The sequence below is a fragment of the Lissotriton vulgaris genome, chromosome 7 (genome assembly GCF_964263255.1).
Source record: "Lissotriton vulgaris chromosome 7, aLisVul1.2, whole genome shotgun sequence".
NCBI lineage: Eukaryota > Metazoa > Chordata > Amphibia > Caudata > Salamandridae > Lissotriton > Lissotriton vulgaris.
In genome coordinates, this window is record NC_141695.1 from 1,514,090,193 (window position 1) to 1,514,111,873 (window position 21,681).

The following is a 21,681-nucleotide window of genomic DNA, read 5'->3' on the forward strand; positions in this document are numbered from 1 at the left end:
AGAATATATTTGTCACTGTGAATTGAACCTGCACTATACTATATATCAGACTTTATCGCATCTAGACCGGCAATGTTTTGACTTGATATCTGGAAGAATAACCTGGTCAGCTTAACCCACGACATTATAAGAGACTGCCTTAACTGCGAAAAAGGGATGTCAATCCCCTGGCTTTCTGGAGTTTTAAAAAAATTGAGTAGTGTAGGTAAAGGACACCTCTTCCTTGATCCTAGCAAGATTAAGCTCAAAGACAAAAATAATCTAAAGTCTGCGCTGTATGCACTTTATAGTAAAGATAGATTGGCGAGGGAATCAACTAAACCAACAATCCAGGTTTATGTGAATAAAGATCTGCACATACAACCAATCCCATTGTACCTTACGTTGCCAATGACAAACTGGGAAAGATCTTTACTTTTTCGTTTAAGGGCAGGCACTGTTAGATTTTTATTATGTTTCCCATTAGGTTACTCTTTCTTAAGATCTGGAAATAAATTGTGTCCATGTTACGATATGAGCTTGCAAAATGATCTACACTTCTTCTTTTTTTGCAAATTTTATCAAAAATATTTTAAATGGTTCCTAGCACCGTATTTTAAGAAGCACAGACCACTTCCTTTGGATGAATCCAATTTGATGTTGTTAACTTTGAACAATGAAGAACTGATATTCCGCACTAGCACTTTTTTAAGAGTTATTACTCACGTACGGAAAACAATGGAGCACCCTTAGAAAATGTCTGAACTGTTGCTGCTAGTTGATTTGTATCTTAGAATGTGTTGTTTTTAAATATATCTGTAATCATGGTCATTTTATTAATTGGGATTGTATTTTGTATTGCTTTTATGAATTTGCAAAAATTCGAATAAAGATTTTGAATCGAATCGAGTGAACCCTGCCAAGGGCTCAGAATACAGCAGGGCTATCCATTTGAGCATCTGTGCCCTCAAACTGACTTAAGACCGCACCAGCTGCAGTTATTCCCAATTGACCGTGTCGAATGCCTCCTCTATGTCCAGTGCTACCACTGTCTTTTCCGTTCAGCAGTCCTGCACTGAATGCATGACGTTCGTGAGCCTGCAAATGTTCAGAAGGGTGCTTCTCTGGAGGATAAACCCGCATTAACCTTTGTGTACAAGCTGACCAATTACCCCTCGCAGTCTTTTAGCTAGAATCTTAGAGAGGACCTTCACATCCATATTGATCATGGATAGTGGATGGTAGGATGCCAATTCCTCAAGGTTGTGTCCCTGCTTAGGGAGAATGATGATGAGAGCTTCCTGCATGGTCTGAGAGAGGGAGCCCCTCCTGCACGCATCGTTATAAACCTCAAGCAGGCACACTGCCAGCACATCAGAGTAAGTAACATAGAACTCCGACTGGAGCCCATCAGGGACCAGGGCTTTACATTTCGACCGGGCCTGAATCACCGCCTGGACTCATCCCTGATCAGGGTAATTTCTAACACCTCAAGTTGTGCGAGCTCCAAGTCATGCAACTTCAGCACCCTCAGGAACTCCTGCCCTACTGACCCATCCCAGTCGCTGCTCTGCCTATACTCTCGGTCGAGATATTGTTGCAGCTCATTGTTAATCGCAGTTTTATTTTTGGCAATTCTCCCATTCCCAGCTGCAGTGATAATTTCAGGAAGCTTGGTCTCTCCCTTCAGAATAGCCAGGCTAGGCGGTGGCCAAGACGATGACCCTCTCTGTGCAAAAGATGCATACATTCCTTCAATGTAAATTTGTCAAGTCTGTCCCAGGTCTCTCACCACCCATCAGGCCTCTAACAATCTGTTCTGCACCAACTGACCCCCCCCCCCCCCCCCCACCCCCCTTACTGGGTTCCAGCTAGTGCATCCTCCTGGTCTTTAAGTCTCCTCTCCAATTGTTGCTTGATGCCGTATGAGAGAGAGAGAGAGAGAGAGAGAGAGACATATTGACATTGACATTTGCCTCTCAACACCACGTTTAGGGAGTCCCACTTGTTAGCCCTGTCGCCTATGGACCCCCAGTTGCCCCCTGAGTATCACTTCAAGCCTGTCACAGAGAAGAAGCATCTCCAGGCTCGGCAGAAGTATGTCTAGCACCTTCCAAAAAAATCTTCTGTCATCAAAGAAATTGAGGAAACTAATGTGTCATCCTTCCAGCTTCCCCGAGAGAAACGGGTACCAGCTCTCAACATCCGCACATACCTCCCGCATTCTAAAGGGCACTCCTGGAGATATCCATATGGCAACCCCCTCGTAGGATAATTAGATGGAGGCATACAGTTGCCCCACTATTTCGTCCTCAATTTATGTGCCTCAGAGTCTATAAGGTGAGTCTCCTGGAGGAGTGCAATTCGTACATGTGCTATTTAAGGTAGATTTGGACCCTGTATCGCTTCGTGTAGTCTCTCAGGCCAAGACATTCTAAGTGAGAATATATTTCATGGAATGTGTGGCTGTAGATACACATGGTTAGGATAAGTTCGCCATCTAGTGTTGGACTCGAAAGTGTGCCAGTTGTTTTTTCTTTGAAAAAGTCTTGCAAGTCACGATGTGTAGTCACTCCTCTTGCTTGGAATGCGCATGGTCCTCAACACCATTGTTAGATTGTTTTTTTACACCATCTGGTTCAGATGTCTTCTCCTGCTATTTGTCAACACAGTTTGGCTACTACTTGAATCCCGTCGATATTTTTCGGGGATTCCATTCGACCGCGGTCCACTTAGGCCTTCACCCTGCGGGTGGCAATTCTTGTCAACGTTCTTTCTAGTGGACGTCCAATTGTGATGGAGCCAACTCCCTTCCACAAATCGAAGAGTAAGAAGACTTCAAATATATCAATGAGGTGGCCATGACACACTGGACCTCTTAGATTGGGTAGATTTCGAGGTACAGGCACTTCAATCGGCAGCAGATGAGTGCAACTTCTCTCCAGATTACAGTTCCGAGGCCAGGGATTGAGCAGAAAGACATCGCTCCAGGACAAAAACCCATGAGTACTGTGCCACATACATCTCCACCCAGACCACAGCCGGCTAAACCGCTCATACCTTATATGACGAAGATTGTCGTTGGCCCACCTCTGCCTTCATGCCATGGCCGGCACCAACAGTCTGCTTCAGAAGCGTCCAGGCATAGCACCTAAAAAACTGCCTATGCAGCAGGTCATTCCGAAGCCCACCACATCGGATCCGACAGACCATATGCACCAAAACACCCAACTTCGGTATTGCTAAAGCCGTCGGAGCTGAAACAACACACTACAGCATTGAAACAATCGGCCTCCAAGCCAAAGGGCTCAGTACTGAAAATTCCAGTGGAGAAACCAGCATCTGAACCCAAGAAAGCTTTTTCATGCCATTCTTCAGGAACTATATAACCTGTACTACAGGGACTAGATCACGGATTAGACTCTGTAAAAAACATTTAATGATTCATCCTGATGGAGGACGTATCTTCACTAGGCCTCCTCATTCTGGAGCACAGCCTGCTAAATGACAGCTCTCTTTCGAGGAAGCACTTAATATCCCAGTTCCACCTAATTAAAATAAGAGAGAAGATAAAGCTACTGCACACCAGTCCACCACCACTGCCTAGAGTGCCCAATCCCTCACCACAGATGTCACCAGTTTAAGACATCGAAACACCAGATAGTTCATTGCACTCATTCACAGGGGATGGGGTGGTGCTGATCATTTTTTATACCACCACAAGATAACTGGGACAGACATCAGATTCACAAAATACCACTGACCCGGATCTCTATCCAGCAAAACATTCCCCTCCAGATGACACCGCTCCTTACAACGAGCTAATAAGGAGGGCAGACATTTTTCCCAAGGTGCCACTACACACTGAACAAGTGGAAGACTACTTCCTTTAGCAGTAGTAGCGGCTCACTTCCATGTTTTCCCTTACCTGGACAATTGGCTCATCAAGAGCAATACTCATCAAAATGTGTCTGCAATACACTCAAACTACCATGAACCTACTTCACCAACTAGGTTTCACAATCAATGCAGTCAAATCTCATCTGCTACCCCTTCAGATACAACCTTACCAAGGAGCCATCCTCAATTCACACATAGGGATAGCTTACCCAAACACTGCAAGGATTAAATCCTTCAAAACACTTATTCCACAATTTCAGCCTCTTCAGCAGATAACAGGAAGAAGAGGCATGCACCTCCTAGGAACCATGGCACCTTGCATAGCTATAGTACCTCATGCCAGACTCAATATTCGCCCATTGCTACAATGCTTAGCACGTCAATGGACCCAAGTGGAAGGTCAGCTGGAAGATCTAGTATTGATCAGCCGTCAAGCTTACCGCTCTCTGTATGGTTGGAATTTCAACAATCCCCTAAAGGGATGGCCTTGTCAAGACCCAATTCCGGAGAGAAGCATAACAATGGACGCATCACTCACCTTTTGAGGAGTGCAGCCAAAGGAATTGACTAAACAGGGTAACTGGATACCCAGTCAAACTCCTCTCCATATCAATCTCACCTAGAGTTGCTAGCTGTTCATCTAGCGCTGAAAGTCTTCCCTCCCCACCTCATTAGCAGCAAGCTGGTTCTCATCAAAACAGACAACATGACTACCATGTATTCTCTGCAAAAACTTGGTGGGGGGGGAGCAGGTCACCTCAGCTATGTCATCTAGCACAGACCATCTGGAGGTATGCTCTCTGGCACAACATATATCTCTTAACGGAGTGCTTACCAGGGATGGACAACAACTTTGCAGATCTCCTCAGCAGGTGGCAACAGCAAGTCCACGAGTGGGAAATCAGCCCAAAAGTCCTCCACCCATTCTTCCAACAGTGGTGTCACCCAAACATAGACCTATTCGCCACAGCAGAACACTCCAAATGCCCAAACTTCGACTCCAGGTTCCAACAACCTCGATCCAAGAGCAATGCACTGGGAATGGGTTGATCAGGGATATTTGCTTACGCTTTTCCACCTCTACCATTGCTTCTATTTGTGATTTACAAACTTAGGTAGAAGTCTCCGACACTCATCATAGTGGCTCCCACATGGGCCAGACAATACTGGTTCACCACACTACTAGAAGTTTAGGTGGTTCCACACCAGGTACCTCCCAACTGACAGTACCTGTTAACCGGAAATCAGGGAGCAATAGGACGTCCAAACCTCATATCTCTCAATCGTGCGATCTGGCTCTTGAGGTCTTTTGGATACTTAAATCTACCTCAACAGTGTATGGATATTCTTAAAGAAGCAAGAAGACCCACTACTAGATCCTGTTATGCAGGTAAGTGGAAACACTTTGTTTACTATTGCCATTTAAAGGATATTAACTTCTTAACAGTAAAGCCTCAAGACGTTGTCTGTTACCTTCTCCATTTGCAAACTTCTGGGTTAGCCTCCAATTCCATAAGACTACACCTAGCGACGGTCGTCACATATCTGCAAAACAGGGAATAAACTTCTATATTCAAAATCCCTGTTATTAAAGCTTTTCTAGAGGACTCCTCCAACACCAGCTTGTAACCTCAATGTAGTGTTAACAAGGCTAATGAGTCCACCATTTAAACCTTTACATCTGTGCCCTCTCCAGTTTACATTCTGGCAAGTTACTTTTCTCATTGCAATCACTTCACTCAGACGTGTCCGTGAGCTTCAGGCGTTCACTCTAGAAGAACTGTTCTTCCGACTTCATAGATATAAAGTGGTACTATGTATCAACTCTAAATTCCTTCCTAAAGTGTTCTCGCAGTTCCACTTAAACCAATGTATTGAGTTGGCAGTTTTATTTTTCCACACCCCGATTCCGTTACAGAAAGGGCTGTAAACACACCCTTGATTTAACCCCTTCGCCGCGGCTAGGGATTGAGCGCGGCGCTGCGGTGCTCATGACGAAACCATGCCGTCATGAGTCACGGGCGGTGTGTGCTCATGACGGCGTGGTTCCGTCACAGCCCTGCCCGCTCATTAATTTGCCCGCACAGGCGGGGAATTAATGCCGCATGGACGGCGCGGCAGCCGCATGACGTAACCACGCCGTCATGAGCACACGCCGCCCATGGCTCATGAGGGCGTGGTTCCGTCATAAGCACGCAACGGGTTAAAAAGAGCTTTGATGTATTATATTGACTGAACTCAATTATTTAGGAAGACACAATAACTATTAGTTGCATTCTCAAAACCACATAAGAGAAGGGCCATCTCCAAAGCAAGCATTTCACGTTGGATTGCACAATACATCCATACTTGTCATGCTAAAGCTAAACAAACTATGCATATCCTCCACAGGTTCACTCAACTCGCAAAGGGGAGCTTCCATGGCCTTTTTAGGCAATATACCCATGGCTGACATATGCAAGGCATCTACATGGACTGCATGCTGTGTTATCCCTGTGCACTCCGCTTTCTTTAATTTAATGCTCTAATGAGATAAACCAAGTTTGGGTTGGCGCCACGTCCGACGCACGTAGTCAAGCCGTGCCTTCTTAATAGTAAACGTAGAGTGGGAAGAATCACTTTTCACAAGGATGTGCGCTCAGTTATACTGGAAACCTGAGGGTTTCTTAACAGTTCATGTTGATATAACTGCAATAGAAAAATGTATTGTTCCAATGATTTTCAATCAAATTTTATATAATACAGTACCAAATTAAATACTCACTCAATGGAGTAATCCAACGCTATGAGTGTCTATAACGGGCAGAAAGTAAACGTGATCGTGCATTCAAAAGGAAAATGGTGTGGTGAAGAAAAAGAATGCAGTGAAATTCTAATGGGTTGAAGTGTATGTGGTAAGTCTAAGTTTACAATTCACGAGCAGTGTCATAAAATAATTACACCCCGACTGTGAGCATGCAGTAGAGACCAGTGATATTCAGTGACTATACAGCAAGAAAAACAAGTGTAAAGAGTGACCAGAAACCTGAAAAATAACCGAACAAAAACCCACGAAGAAACTTACATCCGGATCGGACAACGCTCTTCTCAATGTCACGTGATAGGAGTACAGCAGCTTCACGGAAATGTGAACGGAAGAACTAACAGCGAGTAAAATAAAGTTGTAAAATAAAGTTGTGCGCTGCATCAAGTGTAAAAAATAGAAAAGGTGGCAGGTTATACTAGACTCAAGAACTTTCTGCCCGTTATAGACACTCATAGCGTTGGATTACTCCTTTGAGTGAGTATTTAATTTGGTCCTGTATTATTCTTTCACAGACCCGTGACGAAAGGTCCCCACCATTGACCCGAAATGCATTGGGTATTTTGAAGGATTTGGAATTCACGATCAAGATATGAATTGATCATGATGAAAATTCAGAATATTGAAATAAAATTTGATTGAAAATCATTGGAACAATACATGTTTCTATTGCAGTTATATCAACATGAACTGTTAAGAAACCCTCAGGTTTCCAGTATAACTGAGCGCACATCCTTGTGAGAAGTGATTCTTCCCACTCTACGTTATCTACATGGACTGCACCAGACACATTTACAAAACAGGACTGTGTAGATGTCACCGTCTGTCAGCAAGCCAATGTGGGCCAAGCGGTCCCACACAGGTTAGCCACCGCTTTGGGAGGAAAACTGTTTACAATCTGTGTATCTACAGCCACACATTCCCTCAAACGGAAAATGTTACTTACCTATTAAGCATCTGTTTGTGGCATGTAATGCTGTTGATTTACATTCACCCAGCACATCTGTGTGGTTTACGCTTATATACATTACACTATTTTTCGCTTGGTCATCTCCTCGAGATATATCATCCTTTACAATTCATCCTCACCGGCCAAGTGTAAAACAATCTAACAATGGAATCGAGGACCATGCACATTGAAGGCACGGGAAGAGGTCACTAAACTTCATGACTTGAAAGACTTTTTCAGAGAAAAACTACTTGCCTGCTAGACGGTGGACTTATGCATGGCATGTGAAGCTACAACCCTACATGCCACATACCGATGCTTACTGGATAAATAAGATTTTTCTTAACTCACCAGCCATAGGCGTCCCTGCCACCTAGTTTCCCTGCTTTCAGGGGACCCTACCTCCGCCCCCGCAACAAGTACCTGTGGCTCGGCCTTCTGCTGCCCCATCCATACTCAAGGCATTGTTGTGTGTGAATGTTGTGCCTGTGAACTCGCTGTGTCCAGAAACCAAAACTAACCAAAGCCATCTACAAAACCCATCCAGATTCCACCCCCTCCCTCTGTCTAAACATCGATATGTGCTCCACTGTGATGCTTCTCTAGTCGAGATGCCCCTGAGTACCCCTCCCCTGCACCTTCAGTGTAGCATCCACGGCCAGTGTCGGTCAAAACTCAGATCGTACTAAACAAAACAGTTCGGCGGAACTCCACATGAAAACGTAGGATCCGTCGTTTGTCAAGCAATATTTTACCAATCTATACTAACATTAGGAACTGTGGGGCATCACTTGTGAATGAAATCTATTCAAGTAAAGACTTATGCAAATGAAAGTTTATTATTATAGAACACAATATGTAAGTCTATCCTTTTGTTCCACTTTATAATGGTTTCAAGTAAAGACTTATGCAAATGAAAGTTTATTATTATAGAACACAATATGTAAGTCTATCCTTTTGTTCCACTTTATAATGGTTTCAAGTAAAGACTTATGCAAATGAAAGTTTATTATTATAGAACACAATATGTAAGTCTATCCTTTTGTTCCACTTTATAATGGTTTATTTGGACATTGAGGCTACTCCAAGTGCTCCTATTTTTTAATCAAAGTACCAGCGCTGACTTCTTGCTCGCTCTTTTTCATTTAAGGATGAATTGCTGGCAGAGCTAGAGGAGCTTGAACAAGAAGAATTGGACAAGAACTTGCTGGACATTCGGGGCCCAGAGACAGTACCTTTACCAAATGTCCCTTCAGTGTCATTACCAGTCAAACCAGGTATGGAATTTAGAGTGCAGTGAGTGACAGATCAGCTTGAAAGTAAAATGTGCTTTTCCTGCTTCACAACCATAAAAGACTTCGTTGCCATTAGGCTGGACCAAAAAAATGCACACATTTCCAATTTAAAAAATTTCTCTTTTTTTAAAATCTGTTTCCTGCATCCATGTTTTCAATCTATACATCAACAGGAATAATTAAATTCAAAAACAGTTTAAAACTGTAGTACCCACTTAAAAATAATGGATGGTCTTTCACATTTTCGTTACTGAAGCTTGGGGTCTCAGATCCAAGTGCCAGAATTACAATGTTCACCTTTTCTTTTCCATTTGAAAAAATATTGAATGCAACCACAACCCCCAATGGCGGGTAGAGTGGTTATGAATCTGGTGGGTGCCCTTGATGCGGAACTGTTGTTACTGTTTTTTTTCTACCAAAATCACATTACCAATACACATTCCGGTTAGTCATTTTTTTTAATGTGTTTAAATGCTGTCAAAAATAGTTGTGTGCAGCATGGGCAGATTTGAAAATAGCTTACTGGCTATTTTAACTCGAGCAAGGATACTGAGTGATGCATTTGAAAGGGAGCATTATTTGCATGATCTTGTATTCTAAATTGAGAGAGACCATTTCAAAATTAAATAAATATCTGTTTAGTTCTACCAATCTGCAATTTCTTTTTTCTGATTCCTTTCATCTCCCTTCCTATCATAGGATTGGATAATGTATGTCTCTCTAGATGCTGCTTTATTCAACATACTTCTTTGTCCCACTCACTGGAAGTATCACAATGCACTTCTAAGTTTTCCAATTCAGAATCCGCCTGTTCTGTCTAAATCACATACTGAGGGTTTCCTCACAATGCATGTGGGTAGAAGCGGCCTAGCCACAAAAAAGAGAATATTTATAAAGCATTGACCGATCTCCTCCCGAAGACTGTGGCTTTTTATCGTCCTCTTCCTTAATGTAAGGTCTAACATGAAACATGTTCTAGTGTACCAAGATGAGCAGTTTAAATCGGTATCTGGTAATGGAACAACACCATGTTAACGTATCTAAGGAGAGCTCTGGTATCCTTCTATTGGTAGACCAAAAGGCCACATTCACGAATGTGTCCCTTTCCAGCTAGTTACTCAGGAACTGAGAATCATTTGTGTCGCCAGATTGCAAGGGGTGGGTCTTCATATTCTCCTACAATTTCTTCCTCCCCCACCACCATTACATTCTGATTGTGGATACGATCCAAGGACACTTTCTTCAGGGGAACATACCTTGCACAGAAGCATATTGGCAGTTAGGGCAGTTGTAACCCTCAAATTGTTATTTCCAATGATCAACTTGAAGTCCGTTCTCAACCAGACAGATGTTACAGCAATGTATTATATAAGCAAGTAGAGAGCAATGAGATTGAAACCTTTCTTCATGAACGCCAAAACGTTGTGACAATGTTCTGTAAAATACCATCTGACCTTATTAGCAGTGTTTCCCCATAGTTCAACCTACAAGACACCTTTAGTTTTATTTTCTAGGAATAACACACCTTACAGCCATATTCATCTGCTATCCATTAAGTCTTTCATGACTGAGGTAGTGGGGATGTGGAAAATATGTGAAAACAGCCACGGATGACTGTGCCCAAGCTTGTGTCCTGATTGTACAAGCAAGATTCCTTACAAAATGCCATTCTGATTTTCTGGTAAGAGCAATGTCTCAGCCTTAATTCTCAGTCCTGTAGCTCGCAAGGGAGCCAGAAGTTCAACAAACGTAATGATTCTATTCTCTTCAAATTGGCCCTGTCAATGTCTGGTTAAAGATCTAATCTTTTCCTATTTTGAGAGCGCAGGGCGGGCCTCTGCCTCGCAGGCGAATGCTGGTGTGGTGCTGGAGGAGGTGGGCTAGGGGGGATGTTTTTCTTTATTTGTGTTATGACTTCCGTTTCCAGGTCAGTGGGTTGGCTTCCGCCGTGGTTCATCACTGTATGTGGGAGACGCCGCTAGTCGGGTTACTTGTGCTGTACTGGGAGACATGGGGTGGGGAGCGGGAGGTGGGGTTGGATTTCTCCTGTGTTGAGAAGGTCCATGACATTGAGTAATTTCACGCACATCGCTGTATATGTTCCTGACATGCACAAATTGATTGACATGTCAGATGGCTGTTTGTAATGCAATGTGACAATTATTCTATAACTGGAAAATAAAGTGTTAAAAAAAAAATCATCTTTCACGGGCTCTCCATTGATAATCAGAAGTACTAAAATATTCCACCCATGCCTTGGATCTCAGAGCACTTCTAAAGAGATATTTTTTTCACTTAAAATCTCGTAAAAATAATTTTTTGCAGTAAATTCGAAGGATATGTTGCCGATTCAGTGTATCTTGTTTAAAAACTTAACAGCCAGTTCAAAAGTAAATAAGTCACCAAATAAACTAGCTGACAATGATAGCCACCTACTGGACTGCAGAATGCTTCCACATTTCATATATGACAGCCCATGCTGCCACGACGGACCCTCTACCTGTTCTCTTGGGGAAACCCAAAATATTCCACAGACAATATGGTGTTTAGTCTCTATAACACTAATGCTACGCATACGAGAGATAGCCCTATACTAGGGTAGTGCCAGATCGCTCACTGCATCGGACTGGATGGAGAGCATGAGCCACTGTGAGAGCATGGAGGAGGATTATGCTAACCTGCAACCCCCAACTTCTTGCTCTATGGATATTTGGGTACCCTTCCATACATATCTCCAAACTTTAACACTGTGAAACTCACATCGATCCTTCAACCCCGAAACACCTCATGAGGGAAGCCCCTCGAATAACTCTTAACAAACACTATGCAGACTATCATGGCACAGTACCTACCAGGTTAATTGTATGGTTGATAGAGCTGGTAAATGTAGTCTATGACACCCATTTGTTCATTTTTATTGGATTTAATACTGTAAATGGATGTGATGATGCAATTGTTAACTGCTTTATTGTCTAATTTCGAAATTCAATTAAAAAAAACTATCTGACAATAAAATATCACTTTCACAAACTTTTTTTTTTATACAGCAAATGAAGGGTAAATACTGTCATGCTCCTTCTTCTGGTCTCTTCGGGGCTGTGCTGAATTGCCTATGGCTTCCCCCACACAACTCCCCCAGAGTCTGAAGTTACAAACACAGACTACTAGGATAGTCCCATGAGGGAAGGAAAGGAAGGGGACAGCTGGGAGGGAGATCTGAAACAACAATAACAGATGTTTAGAATACACCCCGTGACCCCAGAACAGAACCACCCATGTTCTTTCCTTTCTCGTGTTGTTCCTTGTATCTTCACCCCTACATGAAAAGGAAAATATGGCAGACATTAAACTTAGGAGAAGAGATCCTGGGCGATACCCGGGATTGTAACCAACTGTAATGGGAGACACAAAGACATACAATGAAACTCTCATCCCGGTGTTGGCTATGTCATTCTACAGGCAATCCTATAACATACCAAACATTGAATGTGTACATTTCAGTGGTCAGACAAATCCCTCTGATATGATACCCCTTAATCGTCTCTCCTGTGCTGGGGTAAAAGATAGAAAAAACGTTGTGGAGACAAATCATATATTAACAGCAGGCAAGGTTAATACTCTCTTAACGTAGTCTGCTGAAACTGAATATTTCCTGTAATCCACGAGCGTCTAGCAACCTCTAGACATATCCGTAATCCATGTACAAAGTAGTTAAGCCAATGAACAGTCTGAGCCCAAACTGTTCCTTTCCGTTCTCAAAGGTAATGCATGCCTTGCAAGAGACCTTGACCAATAGTTTCTTCCTACTAGGAAGCTTTATGCCAGATCTTTGTTTTTTCCCCGCAATGAGACAGCGGAATGCCCGTCTCGTCCAACAGGGAAATAATGCTCGCTCAGCCGAGAGAGCTTTCGTTATGTCCACGCAAGCAGCGTGTTGCCACACGAAACCACAAGATTTCTGTATCCAACCCAGAGCGGGGTACCAAGGGTTCGGAGGAGTACTTAACAAATGGATCTTACCGCTAGTTAGGAATACCAACCCTCACAGTACTCAGCAAGAATTATCGGCAACGCCGCTGTCTTCGGCAAGGACTTTATTTCCGGGTATTGCGTGACTTGCGCCATGTACGTAACGTGCCTCCCGGCATGCTGGGAGTGGTAGTCTTTCTTGTGCTGGAACCTCTGTGTTAGCGCTAGGTAAGGTCAGCGATCCGCAGAAGTGTCAAACTCTGACAAATACTAGTTCAGGCATGTATGGTGCAAAACAGACATTACTGCTTTAAGGAGTCCAATCCTTCAGTATCCTATCACTGTCAGTTGCTCCAATTCTTTTTTTCTGGCCTCTGGTGATAGGACCCTGAAGCACAAGTCTTTGTTTATTTTCACTTGAAAATCTAAATCATTCCAAACCTTTAAAAGCATTTCACTTGTCTTTTTTTTCATTTTCTGACAGAGAACAATTTGCTTCTTCACAAAGTTGTCATCTATTTTTATAAAGTACTCTTCGTTTGGCAGAGCAAAGCCACATGCAGGTCATTTTGATCTGTTTGTTTCCTTTCCAGGAACCATCTACCCAAGAAAAGAAGCAGCTTTGTTGGTAGTGTTTAAGGTGCAACCACAAAGAGATGATGGACGGAGCACTGAAACTTTTCAGACACTCGCCCGAGTCACAGATCTGGGTTAAATCCATCATCATTCTTTAGCTCACTTCGCCACCCCAGTTAAGACCCAGTCATATGCAAATCAGTCTTGACCCTGTCCCTCATGGGAAGAGTCCTGCCTCAACTGCCAAGCCAGGTCTTCCCTAGACCAGAAACAAGCATCCTGGGACCGGTTTTGGGGTAATACCCCTCATCAGCCAGGCTAGCTTGAATCCAGTGACAAACGGAGCAAGAGACCCACGTCTGGGCAAACACAGAGATGATGGACGGAGTACTGAAAATTTTCTGACACTCACCCCAGATCTGGGTTTTATCCATCATTGTTCTTTAGTTCACTTCACCATCCCAGTTCAGACCCAGCCATATGCAAATCAGTCTTGACCCTGTGCGTCATGGGAACAGTCCTTTTCGAGCTGCCAAGCCAGGTCTTCCCTGGACCGGAAACAAGCATTCTGGGAGCGGTTTCAGGGTGCTTGTTTCCGGTTCAGGGAATACGTTGCCCTCCTGCCCGTGCTCTTTGCCCTCCCACGCTCTTTCCCCTCCTGCCCGTGCTCTTTCCCCTCCTGCCCGTGCTCTTTCCCCTCCTGCCCGTGCTCTTTCCCCTCCTGCCCGTGCTCTTTCCCCTCCTGCCTGTGCTCTTTGCCCTCCTGCCTGTGCTCTTTGCCCTTCAGCCCGCCCTTCGCCCATTCTCTTTGCCCTCCCGCCTTTCGCCTGTGCACTTTGCCTGCCCGTGCTCTTTTCCCTCCCAACCCCCTTCGCCTGTGCACTTTGCCCTCCTGCCTGCCCTTCTTTTGCGCACTTTGCCCTTCCTTCGTTCACTTTGCCCTTCCTCCTGCCCTTCGTCCATGCACTTTGCCCTCCCTTTGTCCGTGCACTTTACCCTCCCGCCTTTCGCCTGTGCACTTTGCCTGCCCGTGCTCTTTTCCCTCCCAACCCCCTTCGCCTGTGCACTTTGCCCTCCTGCCTGCCCTTCTTTTGCGCACTTTGCCCTTCCTTCGTTCACTTTGCCCTTCCTCCTGCCCTTCGTCCATGCACTTTGCCCTCCCTCCCTTTGTTCGTGCACTTTATCCTCCCTTTGTTCGTGCACTTTATCCTCCCTTTGTTCGTGCACTTTATCCTCCCTTTGTTCGTGCACTTTATCCTCCCTTCGTCCGTGCACTTTCCCCCCCTCCTTCAATGCACTTTGCCCTCCCTCCCGCCCTTCGTCCGTGCACTTTGCCCTCCCTCCCTTCGTCCGTGCACTTTGCCCTCCCTCCCGCCCTTCATCTGTGCATTTTGCCCTCCCTCTCGCCCTTCATCCGTGCATTTTGCCCTCCCTTCGTCAGTGCATTTTGCCCTCCCTTTGTCCGTGCACTTTGCCCTCCCTCCCTCCCTCCGTCCGTGCACTTTGCCCTCCCTCCCTCCCTTCGTCCATGCTCTTTGCCCTCCCTCCCTTCGTCCGTGCTCTTTGCCCTCCCTCCCTTCGTCCGTGCTCTTTGCCCTCCCTCCCTCCCTTCGTCCGTGCTCTTTGCCCTCCCTCCCTCCCTTCGTCTGTGCTCTTTGCCCTCCCTCCCTCCCTTCGTCTGTGCTCTTTGCCCTCCCTCCCTCCCTTCGTCTGTGCTCTTTGCCCTCCCTCCCTCCCTTCGTCTGTGCTCTTTGCCCTCCCTCCCTCCCTTCGTCTGTGCTCTTTGCCCTCCCTCCCTCCCTTCGTCTGTGCTCTTTGCCCTCCCTCCCTCCCTTCGTCTGTGCTCTTTGCCCTCCCTCCCTCCCTTCGTCTGTGCTCTTTGCCCTCCCTCCCTCCCTTCGTCTGTGCTCTTTGCCCTCCCTCCCTTCGTCTGTGCTCTTTGCCCTCCCTCCCTCCCTTCGTCTGTGCTCTTTGCCCTCCCTCCCTTCCTCCCTTCGTCTGTGCTCTTTGCCCTCCCTCCCTCCCTTCGTCTGTGCTCTTTGCCCTCCCTCCCTCCCTTCGTCTGTGCTCTTTGCCCTCCCTCCCTCCCTTCGTCTGTGCTCTTTGCCCTCCCTCCCTCCCTTCGTCTGTGCTCTTTGCCCTCCCTCCCTCCCTTCGTCTGTGCTCTTTGCCCTCCCTCCCTCCCTTCGTCTGTGCTCTTTGCCCTCCCTCCCTTCGTCTGTGCTCTTTGCCCTCCCTCCCTCGCTTCGTCTGTGCTCTTTGCCCTCCCTCCCTCCCTTCGTCTGTGCTCTTTGCCCTCCCTCCCTCCCTTCGTCTGTGCTCTTTGCCCTCCCTCCCTCCCTTCGTCTGTGCTCTTTGCCCTCCCTCCCTCCCTTCGTCTGTGCTCTTTGCCCTCCCTCCCTCCCTTCGTCTGTGCTCTTTGCCCTCCCTCCCTCCCTTCGTCTGTGCTCTTTGCCCTCCCTCCCTCCCTTCGTCTGTGCTCTTTGCCCTCCCTCCCTCCCTTCGTCTGTGCTCTTTGCCCTCCCTCCCTCCCTTCGTCTGTGCTCTTTGCCCTCCCTCCCTCCCTTCGTCTGTGCTCTTTGCCCTCCCTCCCTCCCTTCGTCTGTGCTCTTTGCCCTCCCTCCCTCCCTTCGTCTGTGCTCTTTGCCCTCCCTCCCTCCCTTCGTCTGTGCTCTTTGCCCTCCCTCCCTCCCTTCGTCCGTGCTCTTTGCCCTCCCTCCCTCCCTTCGTCCGTGCTCTTTGCCCTCCCTCCCTCCCTTCGTCCGTGCTCTTTGCCCTCCCTCCCTTCGTCCGTGCTCTTTGCCCTCCCTCCCTCCCTCCCTTCGTCCGTGCTCTTTGCCCTCCCTCCCTCCCTCCCTTCGTCCGTGCTCTTTGCCCTCCCTCCCTCCCTTCGTCCGTGCTCTTTGCCCTCCCTCCCTCCCTTCGTCCGTGCTCTTTGCCCTCCCTCCCTCCCTTCGTCCGTGCTCTTTGCCCTCCCTCCCTCCCTTCGTCCGTGCTCTTTGTTCTCCCTCCCTCCCTTCGTCCGTGCTCTTTGCCCTCCCTCCCTCCGTCCGTGCTCTTTGCCCTCCCTCTCTCCCTTCGTCCGTGCTCTTTGCCTTCCCTCCCTCCCTTCGTCCGTGCTCTTTGCCCTCCTGCTCGCCCTTAGTCCGAGCGCTTTGCCCGCCTGCCCTTGGTACGTGCGATTTGCCCCCCACTGGTATGTGCGATTTGCCCCCCCACTGGTATGTGCGAATTGCCCCCCACTGGTATGTGCGATTTGCCCCCCACTGGTATGTGCGATTTGCCCAAAAGCCCTTGGTCCTTGCGATTTGCCCTCCCGCCCTTAGTCTGTGCTATTTGCCCGCCCACCCGCCCTTGGTCCGTGCGATTTGCCCGCCCACCCGCCCTTGGTCCGTGCGATTTGCCCGCCCACCCGCCCTTGGTCCGTGCGATTTGCCCACCCACCTTTCATCTGTGTGCTTTGCCCTCTGCCCGCACTTTTTCTGTGCGCTTTGCCCTCCGCCCACACTTTGTCTGTGCGTTATGGCCTCCGCCCCCACTTTGTCTGTGCGCAATGGCCTCTGCCTGCACTTTGTCTGTGCGCTTTGCCCTCCGACCGCACTTCTTCTGTGCACTTTGCTCTCCCGCCGCCCTTCGTCCGTGCGCTTTGCCCTCCCTGCCGTCCTACGTCGTGCGCTTTACCCTCCTGCCTGTCCTTCGTCCGTGCGCTTTGCCCACCTGCATTCCCTTCGTCCGTGCGCTTTGCCCTCCCGCATTCCCTTCGTCCGTGTGCTTTGCCCTCCCGCCCGTCCTTCGTCCTTGCGCTTTGCCCTCCCTCCCGCACCTTCGTCCATGCGCTTTGCCCTCCCGCCCACCCTTCGTCCGTGCACTTTGCCCTCCCGCCCGCCCGTCGTCCGTGCGCTTTGCCCTCCCGCCCACCCTTCGTCCGTGCGTTTTGAACTCCCGTCCATCCTACGTCTGTGCGCTTTACCCTCCTGCCCGTCCTTCGTCCGTGCGCTTTGCCCTCTCGCATTCCCTTCGTCCGTTCGCTTTGCCCTTCCGCCCCGCCCTTCGTCCATGCGATTTGCCCTCCCGCCCCGCCCTTCGTCCGTGTGCTTTGCCCTCCTGCCCGCCCTGCGTCCTTGCCCTCCCTCCTGCACCTTCATCCGTGCGCTTTGACCTCCTGCATTCCCTTCCTCCGAGCGCTTTGCCCTCTCGCCCACCCTTCACCCGTGCGCTTTGCCCTCCCGCCCGCCCTTTGTCCGTGCACTTTGCCCTCCCGCTCGCCCTTTGTCCGTGCACTTTGCCCTCCCGCCCACCCTTCGTCGTGCACTTTGACCTCCCGCCCACCCTTCGTCGTGCACTTTGACCTCCCGCCACCATTCGTCCGTGCACTTTGGCCTCGCTCCCGCCCTTCGTCTGTACTCTTTGCCCTCCCTTCTTCCGTGCGCTTTGCCCTCTCGCCTGCCCTTCGTCTGCGCACTTTGCCCTCCCACCAGCCCTTCGTCCCTGCGCTTTACCCCCTGCTCGCCCTTCGTCCCTGCGCTTTGCCCCCCCCCCCCCCCGCCCGTCCTTCGTCTCGGCGCTTTGCCCTCCCGCCCTTCATACGTGCACTTTGCCATCCCCCTCTCTCTTCATCTGTGCACTTTGTTTTGTCTATGCACTTTGCCCTCCCTTCGTCCATGCACTTTGTTTTGCCCATGCACTTTGCCCTCCCTCCCGTCCACCCTTCATCCGTGTGCTTTGTCCTCCCTCCTGCCCTACGTGCGCTTTGCCCTCCCTCCCGCCCTTTGTCCAAGACTTTTGCCCTCCCTCCTGCCCTTTGTCCAAGACTTTTGCCCTCCCTCCCGCCCTTTGTCCAAGACTTTTGCCCTCCCTCCCGCCCTTTGTCCAAGACTTTTGCCCTCCCTCCCGCCCTTTGTCCAAGCCTTTTGCCCTCCCTCCCGCCCTTTGTCCAAGCCTTTTGCCCTCCCTCCCGCCCTTTGTCCAAGCCTTTTGCCCTCCCTCCCGCCCTTTGTCCGTGCCCTTTGACCTCCCTCCTGCCCTTTGTCCGTGTCCTTTGACCTCCCTCCTGCCCTTTGTCCGTGCCCTTTGACCTCCCTCCCGCCCTGTGTCCGTGCCCTTTGCCCTCCCTCCCGCCCTGTGTCCGTGCCCTTTGCCCTCCCTCCCGCCCTGTGTCCGTGACCTTTGCCCTCCCTCCCGCCCTGTGTCCGTGTCCTTTGCCCTCCCTCCCGCCCTTTGTCCAAGCCTTTTGCCCTCCCTCCTGCCCTTTGTCCGTGCCCTTTGACCTCCCTCCTGCCCTTTGTCCGTGCCCTTTGACCTCCCTCCTGCCCTTTGTCCGTGCCCTTTGACCTCCCTCCTGCCCTTTGTCCGTGCCCTTTGACCTCCCTCCTGCCCTTTGTCCGTGCCCTTTGACCTCCCTCCAGCCCTTTGTCCGTGCCCTTTGACCTCCCTCCCGCCCTTTGTCCATACCCTTTGACCACCCTCCCGCCCTTTGTCCGTCCTCTTTGCCCTCCCTCCCGCCCTTTGTCCGTGCTCTTTGCCCTCCCTCCCGCCCTTTGTCCTTGCCCTTTGCCCTCCCTCCCGCCCTTTGTCCGTGCCCTTTGACCTCCCTCCCGCCCTTTGTCCGTGCCCTTTGACCTCCCTCCCGCCCTTTGTCCGTGCCCTTTGACCTCCCTCCCGCCCTTTGTCCGTGCCCTTTGACCTCCCTCCCGCCCTTTGTCCGTGCCCTATGACCTCCCTCACCGCCCTTTGTCCGTGCCCTTTGACCTCCCTCCCGCCCTTTGTCCGTGCCCTTTGACCTCCCTCCCGCCCTTTGTCCGTGCCCTTTGCCCTCCCTCCCGCCCTTTGTCCGTGCCCTTTGCCCGCCCTTTGTCCGTGCCCTTTGCCCTCCCTCCCGCCCTTTGTCCGTGTCCTTTGCCCTCCCTCCCGCCCTTTGTCCGTGTCCTTTGCCCTCCCTCCCGCCCTTTGTCCGTGTCCTTTGCCCTCCCTCCCGCCCTTTGTCCGTGCTCTTTGCCCTCCCTCCCTTTGTCCGTGCTCTTTGCCCTCCCTCCCGCCCTTTGTCCGTGCTCTTTGCCCTCCCTCCCGCCCTTTGTCCGTACCCTTTGCCCTCCCTCCCGCCCTTTGTCCGTACCCTTTGCCCTCCCTCCCGCCCTTTGTCCGTGCCCTTTGCCCTCCCTCCCGCCCTTTGTCCGTGCCCTTTGCCCTCCCTCCCGCCCTTTGTCCGTGCCCTTTGCCCTCCCTCCCGCCCTTTGTCCGTGCCCTTTGCCCTCCCTCCCGCCCTTTGTCCGTGCCCTTTGCCCTCCCTCCCGCCCTTTGTCCGTGCCCTTTGCCCTCCCTCCCGCCCTTTGTCCGTGCTCTTTGCCCTCCCTCCCGCCCTGTGTCCGTGACCTTTGGCCTCCCTCCCGCCCTTTGTCCGTGTCCTTTGACCTCCCTCCCGCCCTTTGTCTGTGCCCTTTGACCTCCCTCCCTTCGCCTCCCTCTCGCCTGTCTGTGCACTTTACCCAAAAATACAACAGAGTATTGGGGGGTCCTAGGGGAGTTAGTTTAAAGACAATGAGAGTACCTTGTCCCCCAACTACTACTACAAAAAACAAGAGAGGTACTCAAAGTCTAGGAAGTGAAGAACTGACAGGACCAGATTGTGTCCAGTATGAGTGTTCAGATCAGACCGTTGATCTTGAGCACATGACACTATTATGTCATAGAGGTGAGGAGAGGAAGATACAGGGTTTAGAAAGTTAGAACATAGTACCCATCCGCCCACTCATCAGTGGAATTTCGTCATCTGGGTTGGTGAAAAGAAAGGTGTCCATTGGGCTCCTCCTCAGGGAGAGTCTGAGGTAGCCAAATGTTGGACCCTTAAGAACCACATCCAACCAACAGAGGATAGTGTGTGAGTGGAAGGGGCAGACAAATTTGCAGTGCTCAGAAAAGAAAAGAAAAGGAAACTAATCCTAGTGATTAAAAATACCTACTTCGATGACATAAGAAAACTTTATTCAGTGTGACCATCAAAGTGGTATCGTTAAAAACAGTATGCTGATAGCATGTAAAGAATTGCTATCTATCACGTATGTTAATTGGTCGACATGTTTCAGCCTATACCGGCTTTCCCAACTCACGATAAGTATATGTTGCAGTAGCATATCATAGGTCCTGAAGAAAGCCCAACGCTTGTGCGCTTTGTCCGCCCTGTCCCGCTTGCCCTTCTCCTGTGCGCTTTGCCCTCCTCCCGCCCTTCGTCTGTGCATTTTGCCCTCTGCCTGCCCTTCGTATGTGCGCTTTGTCCTCCCGCCGACCCTTAGTCCGTGCGGTTTGCCCTCCCGCCCGCTCTTGGTCCGAGCACTTTGCCCTCCCGCCCGCCCTTGTTCCGAGCACTTTGCCCTCCCGCCCGCCCTTGTTCCGAGCACTTTGCCCTCCCGCTCGCCCTTGTTCCGAGCACTTTGCCCTCCCGCCCACCCTTGTTCCGAGCACTTTGCCCTCCCGCCCGGCCTTGTTCCGAGCACTTTGCCCTCCCGCCCGCCCTTGTTCCGAGCACTTTGCCCTCCCGCCCGCCCTTGTTCCGAGCACTTTGCCCTTCCGCCCGCCCTTGGTCTGAGCACTTTGCCCTCCCGCCCGCCCTTGGTCTGAGCACTTTGCCCTCCGCCCGCCCTTCGTCCCTGCACTTTGCCCCCCCTGCCCGCCCTTCGTCTGGGCGCTTTGCCCTCCCGCCCTTCGTATGTGCGCTTTGTCCTCCCGCCGACCCTTAGTCCGTGCGGTTTGCCCTCCCGCCCGCTCTTGGTCCGAGCACTTTGCCCTCCCGCCCGCCCTTGTTCCGAGCACTTTGCCCTCCCGCCCGCCCTTGTTCCGAGCACTTTGCCCTCCCGCCCGCCCTTGTTCCGAGCAATTTGCCCTCCCGCCCGCCCTTGGTCTGAGCACTTTGCCCTCCCGCCCGACCTTCGTCTGTGCACTTTGCCCTCCCGCCAGCCCTTCGTCCCTGCACTTTGCCCCCCCCCTGCCCGCCCTTCGTCTGGGCGCTTTGCCCTCCCGCCCTTCGTACGTGCACTTTGCCCTCCTGCCTGCCCTTCGTACGTGCACTTTGCCATTCCTCCCTCTCTTCGTCTGTGCACTTTTGTTTTGTCTATGCACTTTGCCCTCCCTTCGTCCATGCACTTTGTTTTGCCCTTGCACTTTGCCCTCCCTCCCGCCCTTTGTCCGTGCCCTTTGCTCGTGCCCTTTGCCCTCCCTCC

At 49.8% G+C, this 21,681-nt stretch overlaps 1 protein-coding gene across 1 annotated transcript in view; it reads left to right on the plus strand.

The window, feature by feature from the left end:
* Positions 1-21,681, plus strand: part of CHMP4B (charged multivesicular body protein 4B) — a 275,190-nt gene that overhangs the window by 224,844 nt on the left and 28,665 nt on the right. Inside the window, exon 4 of the mRNA XM_086932384.1 lies at positions 8,782-8,908. Coding sequence (XP_086788510.1) covers positions 8,782-8,908 — 127 coding nt within the window. The remainder of the gene's footprint in view (positions 1-8,781; positions 8,909-21,681) is intronic.